The sequence below is a fragment of the Aplysia californica genome, unplaced genomic scaffold (genome assembly GCF_000002075.1).
Source record: "Aplysia californica isolate F4 #8 unplaced genomic scaffold, AplCal3.0 scaffold00489, whole genome shotgun sequence".
In the NCBI taxonomy this organism is placed as follows: Eukaryota; Metazoa; Mollusca; class Gastropoda; order Aplysiida; family Aplysiidae; genus Aplysia; species Aplysia californica.
In genome coordinates, this window is record NW_004797759.1 from 425663 (window position 1) to 442549 (window position 16887).

The window sequence follows — 16887 nt, forward strand, 5'->3', positions numbered from 1 at the left end:
AGAGAGACAGAGAGAGAGAGAGACAGAGAGACAGAGAGACAGAGAGAGAGATAGACAGACAGACATTATTCATTTTTTATTTGCTGTTGATAACTGTGTGAATACATTCACCATGTGTTGTTTGTAAAAGGTACAACATTAACAAATAGTACCTGTACTTAAGTTAATGGCAATATATTCATGACAGAAACTGTTTTTTGCGGGGTTGTCTGGAGACAAAACCCCTGAGTTTTCCAACTGCAAATATTGACTTGAAAATTATGACTTTTTGACTTTTTCATAGAGCAACACCTTGACATGATGTTCTAAAACTAATGCCATTTCTGGAATCAGTGACCCCAAATTAGCATAGAACAAGTCTTAAACCTTATGCAGCAAATTGTGTGTTGATCAATGTTATCTGTGCTTGTGTTTGTCTTTCTCTTCCCAGACTATTTAGATGTATATGTCGGTGATGACACTTTGAAGACTCAAGTGCTCCTGTGGTCTATGCCAGTGTCAGGAAGACAATCAGAGTGGACTCTGGCACAAGTTCCAATACCTACTCAAAAGAACTTTTATACGGTATGAATTGCTTTTGCTTTATTCATAGAACAATTTACTCATGCTTTACCAGCATAGGTGTCAAATTTTCTTTTCTTATTGTATCATGAGCATGTTCATGAACCACCAAGTAAATTGTGTCACTCATTGTATGTACCTCGATCTCAGAAGAATCAGTAAAATAAGGCACCTTATTTCAAATGGTATTACATGCTTGCTCTCTGTCTCTCTTGCCTTGTTAAAAGTTGACTATTTCAATTCTTTTCTGTCTATTATTTCATGTGAGAGAATTGCAAATGGCCCAAAATATCACCACAAGACTAGTACTGAAGAAAAAGAGGAAAGATCCAGCCTCAAAAATGTTAAAAGCTCTGCAGTGGCTTCCAGTTGATTTAATAAGAATCCAATGTAAAGTTTCTACCATCTATTATAAATATCTTAACAACACTGCCCCAGTATATCTTCTGAGCTTTTAACACCACATATTCCATCTCTTCAGTTATGGCCATCCACAGATGCAACAAAATTTAGAGCCCCCTTGAATGAAATTAAGATCTTTTGGTGAGAGAGGTTTCTCCTTTTTTTACCGTAAAATCTGGCACTCATGCCCCAGGATCTCAGAGAAACAACAAATTTTAATAAGTTTAAGTGATTGCTCAAGGCTCATTTGTTTAATTCTTAGTTGTAGTGTGTTAGTAAGTGCTATTATGTTTTGCTTTTACCGCTATCCTTATAAGTATATAATTAATGTATGGTTGAGAAAGTTCTTCTCTATGCAGTCGAATGGGTTTTCTGGTTATTGTAAATTGTTTTATCTTGTGTGAATGATGTGTTACGATCAGTGATCATGTCAAAGGGCTCAGAGCTTATACTCGTATGGTAAAGAGTACTATATAAATGCAATCTAATACCGTATTATTATTATCATTATTGTTATCACTTCTGTAGAGCATTTCGACTTAAACTTTTGTGAATTTATAAACTAACTTTTCACAAAGGGATGGAGGATTTTACAACATTGCTCTTCTGCTTCAGAGATATAGCTTCTGCAGTTCAGTGACCAAAACAAAAATATCTTTAAAAAGAAACCTTGATCCAGTAATAAAAAAGTTTATTTCGGCCCTTTATAAACTCTCTTTGGATGCATACACAGGATCACCAAGAAAATGAGTTACAGTAATTTAGCCTACAAATGGCTCATTTTGAGACAGCCACACCACCCTGCCCCCACGTTGCAGGGTGAGCTTGTGGATTTTGTCTCACCACTCTCTAGATGTCCCCACATGAGTTTTTAAAAGTACTCACCCCGTCTGTTGGGCCATGTTTCTTTGGTGAACTTTAAAGTGTGGTATTGAGGAAAATGGGTCAACATTTTAGAGTTTTAGATATATGCTGTAAATGTCCTATTATTTTTTTGGCCCCGCTTTAGGTTGAAATCAAAGAAAATGTGTCAGAACCTTAGTTTGCAGTGATCTTTATCAATGGGTTTTTAGATTCTGTCGGTCATCCATCCAACTTTTAAAATTGTAAGCAAAGATCTTAGAAAATTAAACAGGTCAAATTTGATTTTATCTTATTGCAACTGTGGTCAGATAAACGTGAACAAGCTATAAGAAATTGTACTATGAACTTCTCCTTTATATCTATTGCTTTGTTTGATCAATTTGGTCATAGTTCTTAATATTAATAAGCTTAGCCAGAGCAGCCCCCAGAAAGTCTAAACTTGGTTTAGCAAGTATGATTTGTTGGTTTAACGACAAACATTTCTAAATCTCCACAGATCACCATTGTCGGCATTGTTGGAAATTCTGTTTATAACGCCCTGTCATTGGATGATTTTGTAGGCAGACGCACTGCAAGCACAACTTGCTCACGTATGTACCACTGACAGAACTACAGGCTTTAATTTTTTTTTGGGGGGGTAAGTGTTTTATGGCTCTGCGCGCTCATATGACCTTATGCAGTTGTGAGTGCCATCAAACACTTGCCGAAAAAAGCGAGGAGAGCCATGCTGAGACTGTGTACTGGCTGCATGCAGTGCGCCAAGGCTGAAATATATGTGAGACAGAGTGGTGAAATCAGGCGCTCATCAAAACAATGAAACAAAAGACCAGCATTTTTCTGAATGTTGGGCATTTTTTCAAGAATTTAATTCTTTTTTGGCTCAACACATTTTATATACATTTGAAACACATTTCTGTATAGAAGTTTCTGACAATCGTTGATTAAAGGCACAAAACATATAAATTTACAGTTTCAAAGGACTCTCAAGCTTTGGAAGTCACCAATCTTTGGCAGCCATTTTCTCCCTAATTTTACTTCTGAAACCAGACGACCCCATCTCCTTCAATCACAAATATCTCAAGTTCTATTCAAGATAAGTGAGTAGTTTTTTCTTGGAAACATAAACCTGTAGACAAGTTTTAAGATGATACCCAATAACCCCACATGCTAAAAAATTGAGGCGCGCCTGATTCCACAACGTCGTGACACATGTTGTGGGCAAGCTGTTCAAACGTTCTAGGAAGGCCTGAAGGCAAAATTTGGGAAGAGAATGAATTGTTTCATTCTGCAACAACTTATTTATGCATCTTTTCTTGCTTTTTTCAACATCTAAATTTGAATTTTTACAAAATATTATTAATTTTGAGCAAGCACTTGCAACAGACGCCGCTGATGAAGAAACTGCAATTCAAACATTGCATATTTCTGTCACTGGGCCGAATCAGGCTGGGAGGAATTAACAATTTCCTTTGATGGACAAAATATGGATAATAGAAAATATAGTGAAATTCACCTTCAATTTCATGAGAGTTATTCCTCTCACATAAGGGTGAATTTATTAATTTCCATCGATAGAGAAGCTAGTTAATGATTTGTTACCAAGATTTCATTGTGTCTGCTTCCAATATGAACTTACCCACCCAGTGGGCCTTATTAATAACAATGAAATAAATAGCTTTTGTATAGTGCATAGTCCTGCTCGGCAGCAAGCTCTGTGCACATTACGTTGTATTAGAAAAATACAACTCTTTACATATGCTTGGGGTAAAGCCAGCAGATAGAAGAATGTTGAGGACAGCTGTGAGATTACTCTAATATTGTCAGATTGGGAGAAAACTGGTCGGGAGGGTGATACTGGAAACTGGTGGAGTGTATTCATAACTAGTTAATGAAAGAAGTGAGTATTTGTGTGGCGTCATTGTTTCTACATTTTTATGTGATTTTAAAGAAAAGGAGTTGGGTAAAGTACAGTCTTGAGAATGTCAAGAGCAAAACTTTAAAATTGTTTTAACATTTAAAAAAAATTGTATTTGATGTTTGAATGCTTCTATAGATATCTTATACTTTGTCTGAGGCTTGCATTTATTCTTAAGATACCCACATCTATATTCATATTTAAGCTGTTTTTCCCACGCCCTGCCACTGCCACCACTGCTATGTAATGAATGTAAAGTTACCTGGCGGTCCGATGAGTCGGGTCTGTCAGGAGCCCCCCCGTCTAGGATAGATGTTGCCTTGTCCTTGTCCTTGTCCTGTTTGCGACCGAATCTCTCCATGAGTGTCTTTCAGACGACGTGGACCTAGTTCCCGCAGCTCAATGGGACGTCATCCAAGGGCGTGCCACTCCCTTAATTATCATGTCCCCATAGTAAAGATAAGAGTCATGTCCCTTGACATTACAAATGAGAATGATAAAACAAAAGTTTCCTTCTCCCCCCACCCCTCCACCCCCTTCATCATGAACAGGGATGCCCTCCAATGCTGTGCCAGGCTCCCGGTCTACACCTACCACTCCTGCCACCCCTGCAGGAAGCACACCACCTGGTAAGTTTCTGATGTTTTTTCTAGGTAATTTCTTAACATCACTGAATGGTAACCATGAGCACATTGCTAAATCTATGTTTCTAGGGCTCATTTAGCCTAGAGCAGGCTGCAAACAGTAAGTAATGAGTTCAGACTCAAAAGTAATGTCAAGCAAGTGTCGGTGACACAGGGTTTATATGGGTGGCCACTGGGATATGTCCTTGAGCAAGACATGACAACCCTAGCTAAAAAAAAAGGGGGCGCTGCACCGTGGCGTTCAGCAATGGCATATTTGTGAACTTGTTCTGTATTTGTGTAATATTTTTTTTCAAATGCATGTATGCATGTATGCCATTGTATCCCAAATTTCCCCACAGGGATTAATAACATGTAATTAATCATTATTATTATTTTTTATTAAATTATTATTATTATTATAATTATTATTATAATTATTATTATTAGGCCTGTAATTATTATTATTATTATTATTATTATTATTATTATTATTATTATTATTATTATTATTATTATTATTATTATTATTAATATTCATTCTTTTTCTTTTTTTTCCAGCCTCCAAGTCACAGTGGGACTGCAATTTTGAATCTGGACTTTGCAACTGGACTCAGCTGCACTCTGATGATTTTGACTGGACCAGGGCACAGGGCCCGCAGGGTACAAATCTGACAGGACCCACCAAGGACCATTCTCGTGGAAATAGTAAGTATAGCGTCTGTGGAATTTTTCTATTTCACATGCTTTCATCTTTTTATGAGTCTGTTATTATTGTTGTTGTTGTTTTTGTTGTTGTTGTTGTCGTTGTTGTTGTCGTTGTTGTTGTTGTTGTTGTTATTGTTGTTGTCGTTGTTGTTGTTGTTGTTGTTGTTGTTGTTGTTGTTGTTGTTGTTGTTGTTGTTCTTCTTCTTCTTCTTCTTCTTCTTCTTCTTCTTCTTCTTCTTCTTCTTCTTCTTCTTCTTCTTCTTCTTCTCCTTCTCCTTCTCCTTCTCCTTCTCCTTCTCCTTCTCCTCCTCCTCCTCCTCCTCCTCCTCCTCCTCCTCCTCCTCCTCCTCCTCCTCCTCCTCCTCCTCCTCCTCCTTATAATTATTGGTGCTATATAATTATTGATGTAATTATTATTAATGTTGTTATTATTATTGTTATTATTATTATTGTTGTTGTTGTTATTATTATTGCTGCTATTGTTACTGTAATTGTTATTGTAATTGTTATTATTATTATTATTATTGTTATAATTGCAATTATTATTATTATTATTACTATTAACTTACTTAAATAATTGATAATTATTGATTATTATCATTGTCATCATCAACATCATTATCAACAGCATCTTCATTATTAATTTTATCAGTTTTATTGGAGAGGGCGTGACCCAAAAAAATGTTCTCGTTGTCTTTTTTTGTAGCTGGGGGCTCTCGTGGCCTAGAGGTTATGATGTTTGCCTGGCTTCAAATCCGGGTAGCGACGAAGAATTTTCTTCTCTAAAATTGTCTCGTTTCTCTTCCCATCCTGCTCTCTTGCAATGTTCTGTCGTCTGCTTTCATCTCCTCTTTCTGTCCCCCCCCTTCACCTCCTTTGCCCTCCCCCCCTCTGGGCTCCTGACTCTTTCTGCAGCTTTTCTACTGCTACTCCTTGGCTCCTTCTTACTGCTGTCTTTCAGCCACACCCCTGATCATCTAGTACTCAAAGATCTACATCTAGCCTTCTCAGATAAGGTAAAAAAATCTGGGAGGTTCCGTGTGCAAGTTGCGCACGTTAAAGATCCCTTGGTGGTCTAAAATTGATAAGTGTCTGCCACCCAGGCGAAATTCAAAATTTCCTACAAACTGAAAATGTGTAATGTGTCCCTTCACTCATAAGACCTTAAACAGTTGCAAACACCGTAAAACACTTATTTAAAAAAAATCTTCAAGCTGGACGTGACCCTTCTCTATTTGATTTTCCTCAGACTTTGGATGGTACCTGTACATTGCATCTCGCTACACATCAAACCCCTCAGCAGCGCCTGTTAAGGCATTGCTGCAGTCTCCTGCTCTGGCTGCTTCTACGACATACTGTGTCCAGTTCTACTACATGATGTTTGGTCCCCATGTGGGTTCACTCAATCTGTACATACCCTCTTCGGTGAGTTTTTATTTCTTTTTTTTTTTAGCAAGAGTTTTACACACCTTCAAACACAATAAGGTAATTTATTATTAATTCCAAAGATTAGAGGAGTTGCAAGAGAATAACAAACACAAGAAAGAGGGAGGAGAGAAAAGGATGTCAGATGCTTAATAGAAAACAAGGACTTCCATGAGTTCTGATGTCTTGTAATGACTCTTGTCAGTTTGAATCAGATGCTGGTCAATTTTTGGATATATGGAGTTTTTTGTAAGATCTAAAAGCTTGTTCATTTGTCTTGTTTCTGCTGAAAAAAACACCATCTATACTGAATAGACGTCGAGATATTTCTGATTTAAGGAAGTGAGGTTGTCAGGCATCAGAGATAAGATTAGTGAGAAAATGGCTTCCAAAGTTTGGAGACTTCCAAAGCTGTAAAGTCCTTGAAAAATACAAATTTTCACTTTTTGTGCCTTTGATCAGCGTTTTTCAGTGAAATCCATGCAGAAATGTGTTTTTAAATAAACGTAAAAGATGTTAAGCCAAAGAACAAAAACTAAATAGAAATTTGCTAAACCAGTGGAAAAATGCCATTTTCTTCAGCTTCATTATAATTTTTATGAGCACCTCTTTTCACCACGATGTCTTGGATTTTGTTCTGCAGTTGAATTTCAGGTACTTTATTTCTAATAAAAATAACGAGGGGATAAAATTTGATTTTGTTCTCTGATTGAATTTCAGGGGAGCTCACCTTCATCTTCAAACAAGTATGCCACAGTCAGTGGCAACCAGGGAAATATGTGGCATAAGTTGACGGTGACTGCCTCAAGTTCGTCATTGCAAAGAAATATCATCATTGAAGGAGTTCGGGGCCCCAGTTACCTGGGTGACATAGCCATCGATGATATTTCTGTTACCACTGGATCATGCCCTCGACCCAGTAAGTATGACCTCCTAGATTCAGTAGAAGTGAAGGGAGAAAGAAAGGCAGACAGGAAGGAAAAAAGAAAGAATGGAAAAAAAGAATAAGCAAAGACAGTGTGTGTGTGTGTGTGTGTGTGTGTGTGTGTGTGCGGGTGTGTGTATGTGTGTGTGTGTGTGCGGGTGTGTGTGCGTGTGTGTGTGTGCGGGTGTGTGCGGGTGTGTGTGTAAGCAGATTATATGAAAGTGTGAAAGTACGTGTGTGTATTTGTGTGTAAATTTTTGTCTGCCTATTTTTCTCTGACTTCACTCCATATCATATTCACATTTAGGGACCTGGATAACAAAGAACTCTATGCTCTCATAAAAAAACCCACCCCCCTCTTCTGAAGAAATTGGTTCTGTCTGTTTGCTGATGGTTAGTGGGTGCTCTTTTGTGGTTTGCTCCTTCTTTTCTATCAAACATCTATTGTCCTGATCTCTCCTCCTTTTTTGTGTTCGTTACTAGCTGTCTTGTAACACTTCTAATCTTCAACACTTATATGACCTCATTGTGTTGTGAGTGCTGTAAAACTGTCAGTCTCTTTCTGAGCCAGGTTTCCTGTGAGGTAGATGAAGAATTTCATTTTTTGCTTATCTGACTGCACCGTGATAACTAGTAGTGGTGTGTGGAGTGCTTATGTTTGTAATGTTGTGTATGGTTCCTGCAATTATGAATTGATGTATTTGTGAATTTAAGTACACCCTTGAAAAAAGATTTCCAATTTGTATGTTTGTTTGTTTGTTTGTTTGCTTGTTTCTTCCTTCCTTCCTTCCTTCCTTCCTTCCTTCCTTCCTTCCTTCCTTCCTTCCTTCCTTCCTTCCTTCCTTCCTTCCTTCCTTCCTTCCTTCCTTCCTTCCTTCTTTTATTCATTCATTCATTCATTCATTCATTCATTCATTCATTCATTCATTCATTCATTCATTCATTTACTCATTCATTCATTCATTCATTCATTCATTCGTTCATGTATTTATATCTTGCAGACACGAAACATTAGTAAAAAGTTGAATGTAACAAATATATTTTCTGCTCCGCCTGCAGGTGGTCCGGACTGTAGCTTTGACCTGGGTCCCTGTGGCTGGACACAGAGCACTGCTGATGACTTTGACTGGATCGAACACAGTGGCACCACCAGCAGTTATGGGACTGGCCCCAGCAATGACCACACCTTGGGAACTAGATATGGTAAAATTCTTTTTTTTGCACTAGTGTGAATATAGCAATTGAACAACAATGATATGATGTGCCTTTGCCCACTCTTCTTCACGCACCCTCATGCAGTGGTTCACGCATGCATACACACTCACAGACACACACATATAAACACACACACACACACACACATGCTCATACACACTCACACACACTCGCACTCGCACACACATACACATACACAGACTCACATGTACACACATATATACACATAATACAAACGCACACAAACATACTCACTCTTTCACACTCACACAAATACACACACACACACACACACACACACACACACACACACACACACACACACACACACACATTACACAAACAAAAAATATGAATGACCACAGTAAAAAAACAACCCCAAAAATAAAAAACCCAGCAAAGTAATTTTGTGTGACAAAAATAAAAACAAATGGAAAACAATGAACTCATTTCTCTTCTTTGCGTTTTCCTGCTAGATCTCAGGGGTAGTTGTCTGCTGGTTCTTCAACCTGCAAAGCAACTGATTTTTACACTTGTGGCTTTTTTTCCTACTTAATAGGGCCCCTTGCCTTCTGGCAGCCACATTCCGATTTTGAAGATACTCTATATGTTTTTTATGCTTGGTAGAGTATTTTCAGTTTTGGTAGGAAATACATTTTTAATTTTGTTTGGGTGGCAGCCGAAGCTACTCCTATGGATTTTTAGGACCACCAGTAGATCTTTAATGTGTGCAACTTGCTGTTCTTGGGTGAGGAATTTTTTTCTTTTAATTGAGTATTTGCTAGGATGATGAATCCCTCTAAGCCTTGGTTGACCATAACATGCAAGTTCAAAACTAGATCACCTCCTAGATGGTCCAAAATTGTATCGATAGGGGCATAAAACTTTTACAACAACAATTTACAATTATTTCACTTTATGATATTGACAGAAATAACAAAAACGCACAAGTTATGAGATTGGTAATAGCAACAAGAACAACATGAATCACTTCTCAGATTGGTAATAGCAACAAGAACAACATCAATCACAACATCAATCACTTCTCAGATTGTTAGTAGCAACAAAAACAACATCCATCACTTCTCAGATTGATAATAGCAACAAAAACAGCATACATCACTTCTCACGTGAGTGCTCGCTGTTACTCTTTTGTTACTCCCCCCCACCCCTTTTCCCTTGTTCCTTTCAGGGAAGTATTACCACATGGAGGCAAGCTCACCTCACCTCAAAGACCAGTATACTTATTTTGTGAGCCCTAAGCTGACCACTACAAGTTCCCAGTGCTTCGGCTTCTGGTACCACATGAGTGGCAAGGATATGGGCAGCCTGGTGGTTGGAATCATGAAGGACTCCGATATGAGCAGCATTTCACCTCCCTTCCAGCCCTTGTGGTTTAGAGCTGGGCATCAGAGCTCGGAATGGCTCAGAGGGGAAGTAACACTTGACTACCCCGGCGAAGCATATCATGTAAGTTTGAAGAAGTAATTGTTTTTTGTTTTGGTAAGTGTTTTTTAGCGCTCGCAACTGCATAAGGTCATATGAGTGCTCGGGACACATTTAACATTTTCAGTTTGGTAGGAACTTGGAATTTTTTTCCGGTGGCGGCCAAAGCCTACTCTTATCAATTTTAGAACCACCAAGGGATCTTTAACATTCACAACTTGCACTCATGACCTCCAAGATTTTTCACCCTTATCCGAGAAGGCTAGGTGTTAGAGAAGTTATAGAAGTTTGGTCTGAAAAAAATGGATCACTTGGTTTCCTTGTGGGGCAAACTGCATTCCACTAATTTTTATAAAAGTTTATGAAGACATATATATTTTTTGTGAGGCATGGTGGTGAAATTTGGTGTTCAGGGGTCTGCCAGTGTCAATAACAAGTGCAACTATCCATGCAAATTATTTCTAACGTTTTCTTGCTTCCTGAGTTGAATTAGGACAACATTGGTTGTCATATAACTCTTTTTATATATGAATTTATTTGAACTAGTGTTCACGATTTTGTAATGGATATACTGTTGAACCTGCCAGGACAGTCACCCGTTTAAGACAACGAACTGTATAAATGGCCATTTTCTATATTCCCTTTGCCTTTGTTTTCTATATCGTGGTACTGCCTGAAATGATAACCTGTCCAACATGGCCACACTCACTATATCTTATGAATCCAACAGCTCAGAAAACCTGTCCAAGAAGGCCATGCAAATCTGTCATCACCCAACGTGTTGCCATAAGCTATATATGTGAGACATCGCTGTGAAATCGGGCGTTCGTCAAAATATTGAAATCAAAGAAATCTGCCTTTTTTTGCCATTGGACAATTTTTTTTATAATTTTGTTTTTTTGACTGAGTACCTGTTATGTCCATTTAAAAACACATTTTTGTGTGGATTTTACTGAAAAACATTGATTATAGGCTCGAAAATGTAAATTTTCAGTTTCCGAGGACTCTCAGGCTATGGAAGTTACCAAACTTTGGTGGCCATTTTCTAGCAAATTTTACCTCTGAAATCTTGTGACCCTGATCTCTTTCAATCGCAAATATTTCTACTTCTATTCAATATAGATGGATGTTTTTTCCCCAAAAGGAAGTCAAATGAACAGGCTTTAAGATGATACCAATAGCCTCATATGCCCAAAGATTAACGAGCACCTGATTCCACCACGTCGTGACACATATTGGTTGACACTTTGGATGAGTCGTTATAACCCATTCACCTGTTACTGTTTGTCCGTTCTATTATTGAATGAGTTCCTGACCAGGGGAGGTTTATGGACCTTCAAAGTGTTTACCCATGTTGCACAGTAGGTAACATTTTAAGTGACCTCACTGACTCATATGACCTTATGCAGTTGCGAGCGCTGTAAAACCTGTACTAAAGACCTCACTGCAGTCCTAAACCCGTGATTTCTGCTGGTTGGGACCTCAGAATGGCTTGTTTTCTTCATTTTGATCTGTCCTGCCTAAAGTGACCACTTTTTTCCTCGACAGTGTTGGCCATCTTAGTTAGTTTAGTATGGGGTTTTACGGCGCTCACAACTGCATAAGGTTATGTGAGCGCTTGGCCATCTTAGACAATTTTAACAGTGTAACTTTTACCTATGTATTTGTTTGATTGACAGGTTGTTTTCAAGGGAACTGTTGGAACTGGCTATGCTGGTGACATAGAAGTTGATGATGTTTCTTTCCGCAACACAGCTTGTGAAATAAATGGCAAGTCAAATTTTTTACTTCCTAGCATTACACTTTTTCAAACAAATTGATTAGAGGTTTTAGGCTTTAATCACTCGCTTCAGTATTTGCCATAATCATACAATATCAGTTTTATGTTTGGTAAGAATTGGACTACTTGCAAGTATTTTCCCACCCATCTCCCACATTGAGCTAAGAGCTTTGACTTTTAAAGGTCTAATTTTCCTTGGTAAAAAAGAAAGCATGAAGACTGGGAATTTTACCTCTGGTAAGCGCCTTTAATGAGATTCTAAAGGGTAATGATAATATGAGCTATGATACTTTTTTTGTCCAAGTTGGATGAATTGTTTTAAAAAGATATTATTCCTTTATATTGTTCAAGATACAATTTTGTAACACTAAATTGATTTAATTGTGATTTTGAATGTTGCATTGCAAACTAAAATTTTCCAATGAAGATTCTGTTCTTTCTCTCAGGGAACAATGACTTTGAAAATGGCTTGGATTTGTACATGAATACAGCAACTGGTGATGACTTTGATTGGGTGATTGGCAGTAGTGGCTCTCGTGATGTTCTTGATGCTACTCTTCAATTTAGCGATCACACTCGCAGAAGTTCTGATGGTAATAATTGATTTTCCTGACCAGTATCTACTTAAAAAAGCTCAGCTATCAGTAGGCTTGTGACCAATTGTTAGGTTTGTGCTAATTTAAGAACTTTTTTACAACTTTTTGTCAATAGTTAATGCTTCCATAATCCGATCCAGCTCATGGCCTTTTGTGTTAGCTAGTCTCTCTGTGTTAACCTGATTGTGACACGACCCTAGGGAATCAGGGATGTATCAAATTTTGCGTGTATACAGTTATTGGTATCATCATAAAGCTTGTTCATTTGTCTTTAAAAAAAAATAAATAAAAAAATACCAATGTATTCTGAACAGAAGTCGTGATATTTGCGAACTGAAGAAGGTGGGGGTCACCTGATGTCAGAGATAAAATAAGCAAGAAAATTGCCTCGAGATTTGGTGACTTCCAAACCTTTAGTGCCCTTGGAATGTGCTAGTTTCCATTTTTTTGTGCCTTTGACCAATGTTTTTCAGTAAAATCCAAACTAAAATGAGTCTTCAAGACATAAATGATGTTGAGCCATTAAAAAGGAAACGATGTGGTTAAAAATTGCCCGAGGGGCTGAAAAATGTCAGTTTCTTTGATTTCATTATTTTGACGAACACCTGATTTATGTGCAAGAGATGCTAATGATAAAAACTCTTTTAATGGCCAGCCCTTTCCTTGCTCTTTTTTTTCAGGTCATTTTGCAGCAGTTTTAGCTTCTGGCCAGAGCCCGAACAGCAGAGCCCAGCTGTTCACGCCACAAATTGCTATAGGAAATTATGCCTGTGTCTCTTTCTATGTGTACAACTATGCTGGAAGCATTGGAACCCTCAACGTGTATGGTTTTGACCCATCTGGAAACCGCACAACCCTGGAGTGGTCTTTAAGCACTTTAGCCAGTAGATGGGCCTGGAGCAGAGTTGGGATATCAACGAGCAACAGTACAATGCAGGTAGTGATCGAATTCTTTCGTGTTGTCCTTTCAAAACAGTTTTGTGAATGGTATAGCTTGTTCACTTTCGTCTGTTTGTGTTAAACAAATTGAAGCTCATTATTAATTCACCTATGCCAACGAAACTTTGCATGGCACTTCTGCAGGCCAGTGACCAAACAATAATATTTTATCCCAAAAATCTTGATCCTTATGTCTATATAATTTTTTTTTTCTTTGGGCCCTGTATTAAAAACCCATCTTTGGATACATACGCAGGATCACTAAAATAAATGACTAACAGTAACCTTGCCGATAAATTGCTCCTTTTGAGACAGAGACACCACCCTGGCCCCAATATTTCAGTGTAGATTTCATCTCCCAGCTGTCTAAATGTCTCCACGTTCTCCATAACAGTCTTGAAAATTACTCACTGCGTCTCTTTAATTGTTTTTCTTAAGCGTTCGTTAAAAGGTGATGTTGAGGAAAATTTATCAACTTTTAAATATTTTAAGGGTATGCTGTAAATCCACCATTTTAAAAATAAAAACTCACTTTAGGCTTACTCCAAAGAATAGGTGTTGAAACCTTAGTTTTGAGTGACCGTCTTAGTTTTGTTGGGCATACAAACATTTAAAGGTGGAAATGAAAATTATCAATGATATATGACTGCTGAAGTTGTATGGTATTATATTCACATTTTCCGGTGAAATGAATGCTATTGAATTTTGCTGATTAATTGCATGTTTTCTTTTGCCTTTAGGTGATATTTGAATATGTCATTGGAACAAGTACTAGCGGAGTGGTTGCCATTGATGATGTTATCATCTCTTCAAGCTACTGTAGCGGTAAGTAATGATTTTCTATAATGACATTTGTCAGTACATTGTAGATCTGTAGAAAAAAAAGAAGCCATAAGATAAGATAATACTTTATTGTCCCAAAGGGAAATTTTTTGTTGGCTGCACTGGACTGTGAAAACACATGCAGGTATACATAAAAATTAAATTACATATTACTCCCATTAAAATTCAATGAAAGTAATATGTAATATAAGTTTTATGTATACCTGCAAGTGCTTTTACGATCCTGTACAGCCCCCACTCAAATGTGTCACGAAGTGGAGGAATCAGGAGCTTGTCAAATTTTGGGCATGGGGAGTTATTGGTAGGGCCTATCAACTCAAACCATTTTCATTTGTCTTGCTTTCAGGGAAAAAAATATCTATCTATCTTGAATAGAAGTCAAGATCAAGATATTTGTGATTGATGGAGGTGGGGTCCCTGGGTTTCAGAGGTAAAATTAGTGATAAATTGACCTCCAAAATTTAGTGACTTTAAAATGTGTGTTGTTTCAGGTCCATCCATTCACTCCAAAGTAGCCCTTTCTCAACCCTTCGCATGGTGCTGTGGGAGGCTATGACAATAATGATATCGGTAGTTCTTGGTCTTGCAACTTGAAGCCAGCCAAGCACTTTTGTTAAGGCCTCAATCTCCATTTTCATACTTGAAGTTGTTCTTTCTATGGCCTTGTGACATGCTTTAAACCTGTTTTTCCCTACTATACACCACAAAACCCCAGCCACTCCTCTCACCCTTCTTGATCGATCCATCCATGCAGATCACTGGGTTCTCTGACTTAGACTGCTCCTTAAATAACTGTTGTATGTCATTGTCATTAATGACAGCAGCATATTCCCATCTTTCTCAACCCATAGTGATGACGTTGACCAGGCTTCTGCAATTGGTGCTCAGTTCAAACCATTCCTTTCCGCTGCTTATTTCATCAGTGCCACAAACTTTCCTCAAGGAGTCTTCAGCTTCTGCCGTCCATGAGCTGCCCCGTTTGATCCTATTTCCTTTGATGCTGCTTAAGTTGTCATGCAAAGGGTGCCCCAGGTCTCCCAAAACATTCAAGTACAGCTTTGCCTGTGCCACTTTATGCCTCACTCTGCTGCTGGCCAGGTCCAGGATGTATCTCATACAGACAACATGGGTGTCCTTTGTGCAACCTAGAACGACCCTCATAGCTGCATTCTGTACTCTCTCCAACCTGTCTGTCTAAGTCTTAGACAGGGAGAGGATGCCCAGACCATAGTCTATGACTGACAGAACCACCAGCTGCGTAAGGAGAAAAAGAACTCTCTGTTGAATTCCCGCTGAAGCCAAAGTCTTCAATACATTAATGCCCTTCTGAGCCCTGACAGCAACATTGTCAATATGTTTTCGGAAAGAAAGTGTCCTGATTTCAACACATCTAATCTGATATTTTTTTTCTCCCCCTTTCAGCCATCCCATCATCAGCGGGACAAGGCTCTGTTACTGTGACACCCTTTCCTTCTGTGTCGACTACCAATGCTCCAGGTAAGAACTAGGACATCCCCCCCCCCCCCAAAAAAAAAGAATAAAAAATCTTTTCAATTTTATTCAGTTGATGTGAACATGCCAAGTTTTTGTTTTAACCAATATTCCCTCTTTGTACATAATGCAGTTTGAATTATGATTTGGTAGCTGTGTCAATATTTTTGTTTCCAGAAGCAGATGAGGATAATAAATTTGGGTCGAGAAATCACGTACATATACTTGCGTCTCTTAACTAAGGTCCTGGCGTGATACCTTGTCCGCGTAAGGATAGTTGACGGATGACTGAGTTGGGGTTTTTTCCTAATTATTTTCACACCGTGATCTTGAAGTATGTGAACTCAAAACATCCTGGCTTTGAGATAAAGAAAGAAAAATAAATGCAAAGTTCTTGTTGCATGTCAAACTCTTTTTTGCCAGTGAAAATTTGTAGGAGAGAATACCTGCCCTGCTCAGTTGATAGAGCAAAATTCTAAATAAATTCCATCCTAAAATCTGAAGCAGCTGGTCATTGTAAGTAATTAAGAGCATCTTTGAAAATGAAAAGGTGAGGATTTGAAAAGTGAGGGACTATATTATATTCTTTCTCTGGGATTTGATAAGGAAGGAGGGGCATAAACAACAGTAAGGAGGAGGAGGAGGAAGAAGAGGAGGAGGGAAAAAGCAACATTTATGAGGAGGTGGAGGAAGAGGAAGAAGAGAATGAGGGGTAAACAATGATAGTGAAGGAGAGGAGGAGGAGGAGGAGGAGGAAGAGGAGGAGGAAGAGGTGCAAAACAACAGTAATGAAGAGGAGGAGGAGATAGAGGGGGGGGCCTCACTGTAATATTCACAAACCGGCTATAGGTTCATACTAGGCTTTTGAACTTGTTTTCACCTTCTGTTGACAGTGCCTTCTGTCCTGAATTGTAACTTTGAGAGCAGTTGTGTGTGGACCCAATCAACTCAGAACCAATTCAACTGGACCATAGTATCAGTCTCATCCATCAGAGATTCAGGGATTTACAAACCATATACTGATCACACTCAAAGCTCAGGTGGGTTTTTATCAACATCAGTAATCTTTTTCTCTCTCTCTGTCTCTTTCTATCTCTGTCACTGTCTCTGTATCTGTCTTTGTCACTCTCTCTCTCTCTCTCTCTCTCTCTCTC

The 16887-nt window shown here is 38.4% G+C and overlaps 2 protein-coding genes across 2 annotated transcripts in view; both read left to right on the forward strand.

The window, feature by feature from the left end:
- Nucleotides 1-11987, forward strand: part of LOC101845641 (MAM and LDL-receptor class A domain-containing protein 1) — a 108782-nt gene extending 96795 nt beyond the window's left edge. The window contains exons 58-66 of the mRNA XM_035971722.1: nt 398-564; nt 2324-2417; nt 4294-4371; nt 4927-5073; nt 6323-6498; nt 7219-7417; nt 8483-8626; nt 9831-10108; nt 11764-11987. Of these exons, the coding sequence (XP_035827615.1) occupies nt 398-564; nt 2324-2417; nt 4294-4371; nt 4927-5073; nt 6323-6498; nt 7219-7417; nt 8483-8626; nt 9831-10108; nt 11764-11904 (1424 nt within the window). The 3' untranslated portion in view covers nt 11905-11987. The remainder of the gene's footprint in view (nt 1-397; nt 565-2323; nt 2418-4293; nt 4372-4926; nt 5074-6322; nt 6499-7218; nt 7418-8482; nt 8627-9830; nt 10109-11763) is intronic.
- An 89-nt stretch (nt 11988-12076) lies between these two features.
- The window catches only part of LOC118478316 (MAM and LDL-receptor class A domain-containing protein 1-like), a 6686-nt gene continuing 1875 nt past the window's right edge, over nt 12077-16887 (forward strand). The window contains exons 1-6 of the mRNA XM_035971723.1: nt 12077-12101; nt 12311-12457; nt 13141-13397; nt 14140-14224; nt 15665-15739; nt 16627-16773. Of these exons, the coding sequence (XP_035827616.1) occupies nt 12077-12101; nt 12311-12457; nt 13141-13397; nt 14140-14224; nt 15665-15739; nt 16627-16773 (736 nt within the window). The remainder of the gene's footprint in view (nt 12102-12310; nt 12458-13140; nt 13398-14139; nt 14225-15664; nt 15740-16626; nt 16774-16887) is intronic.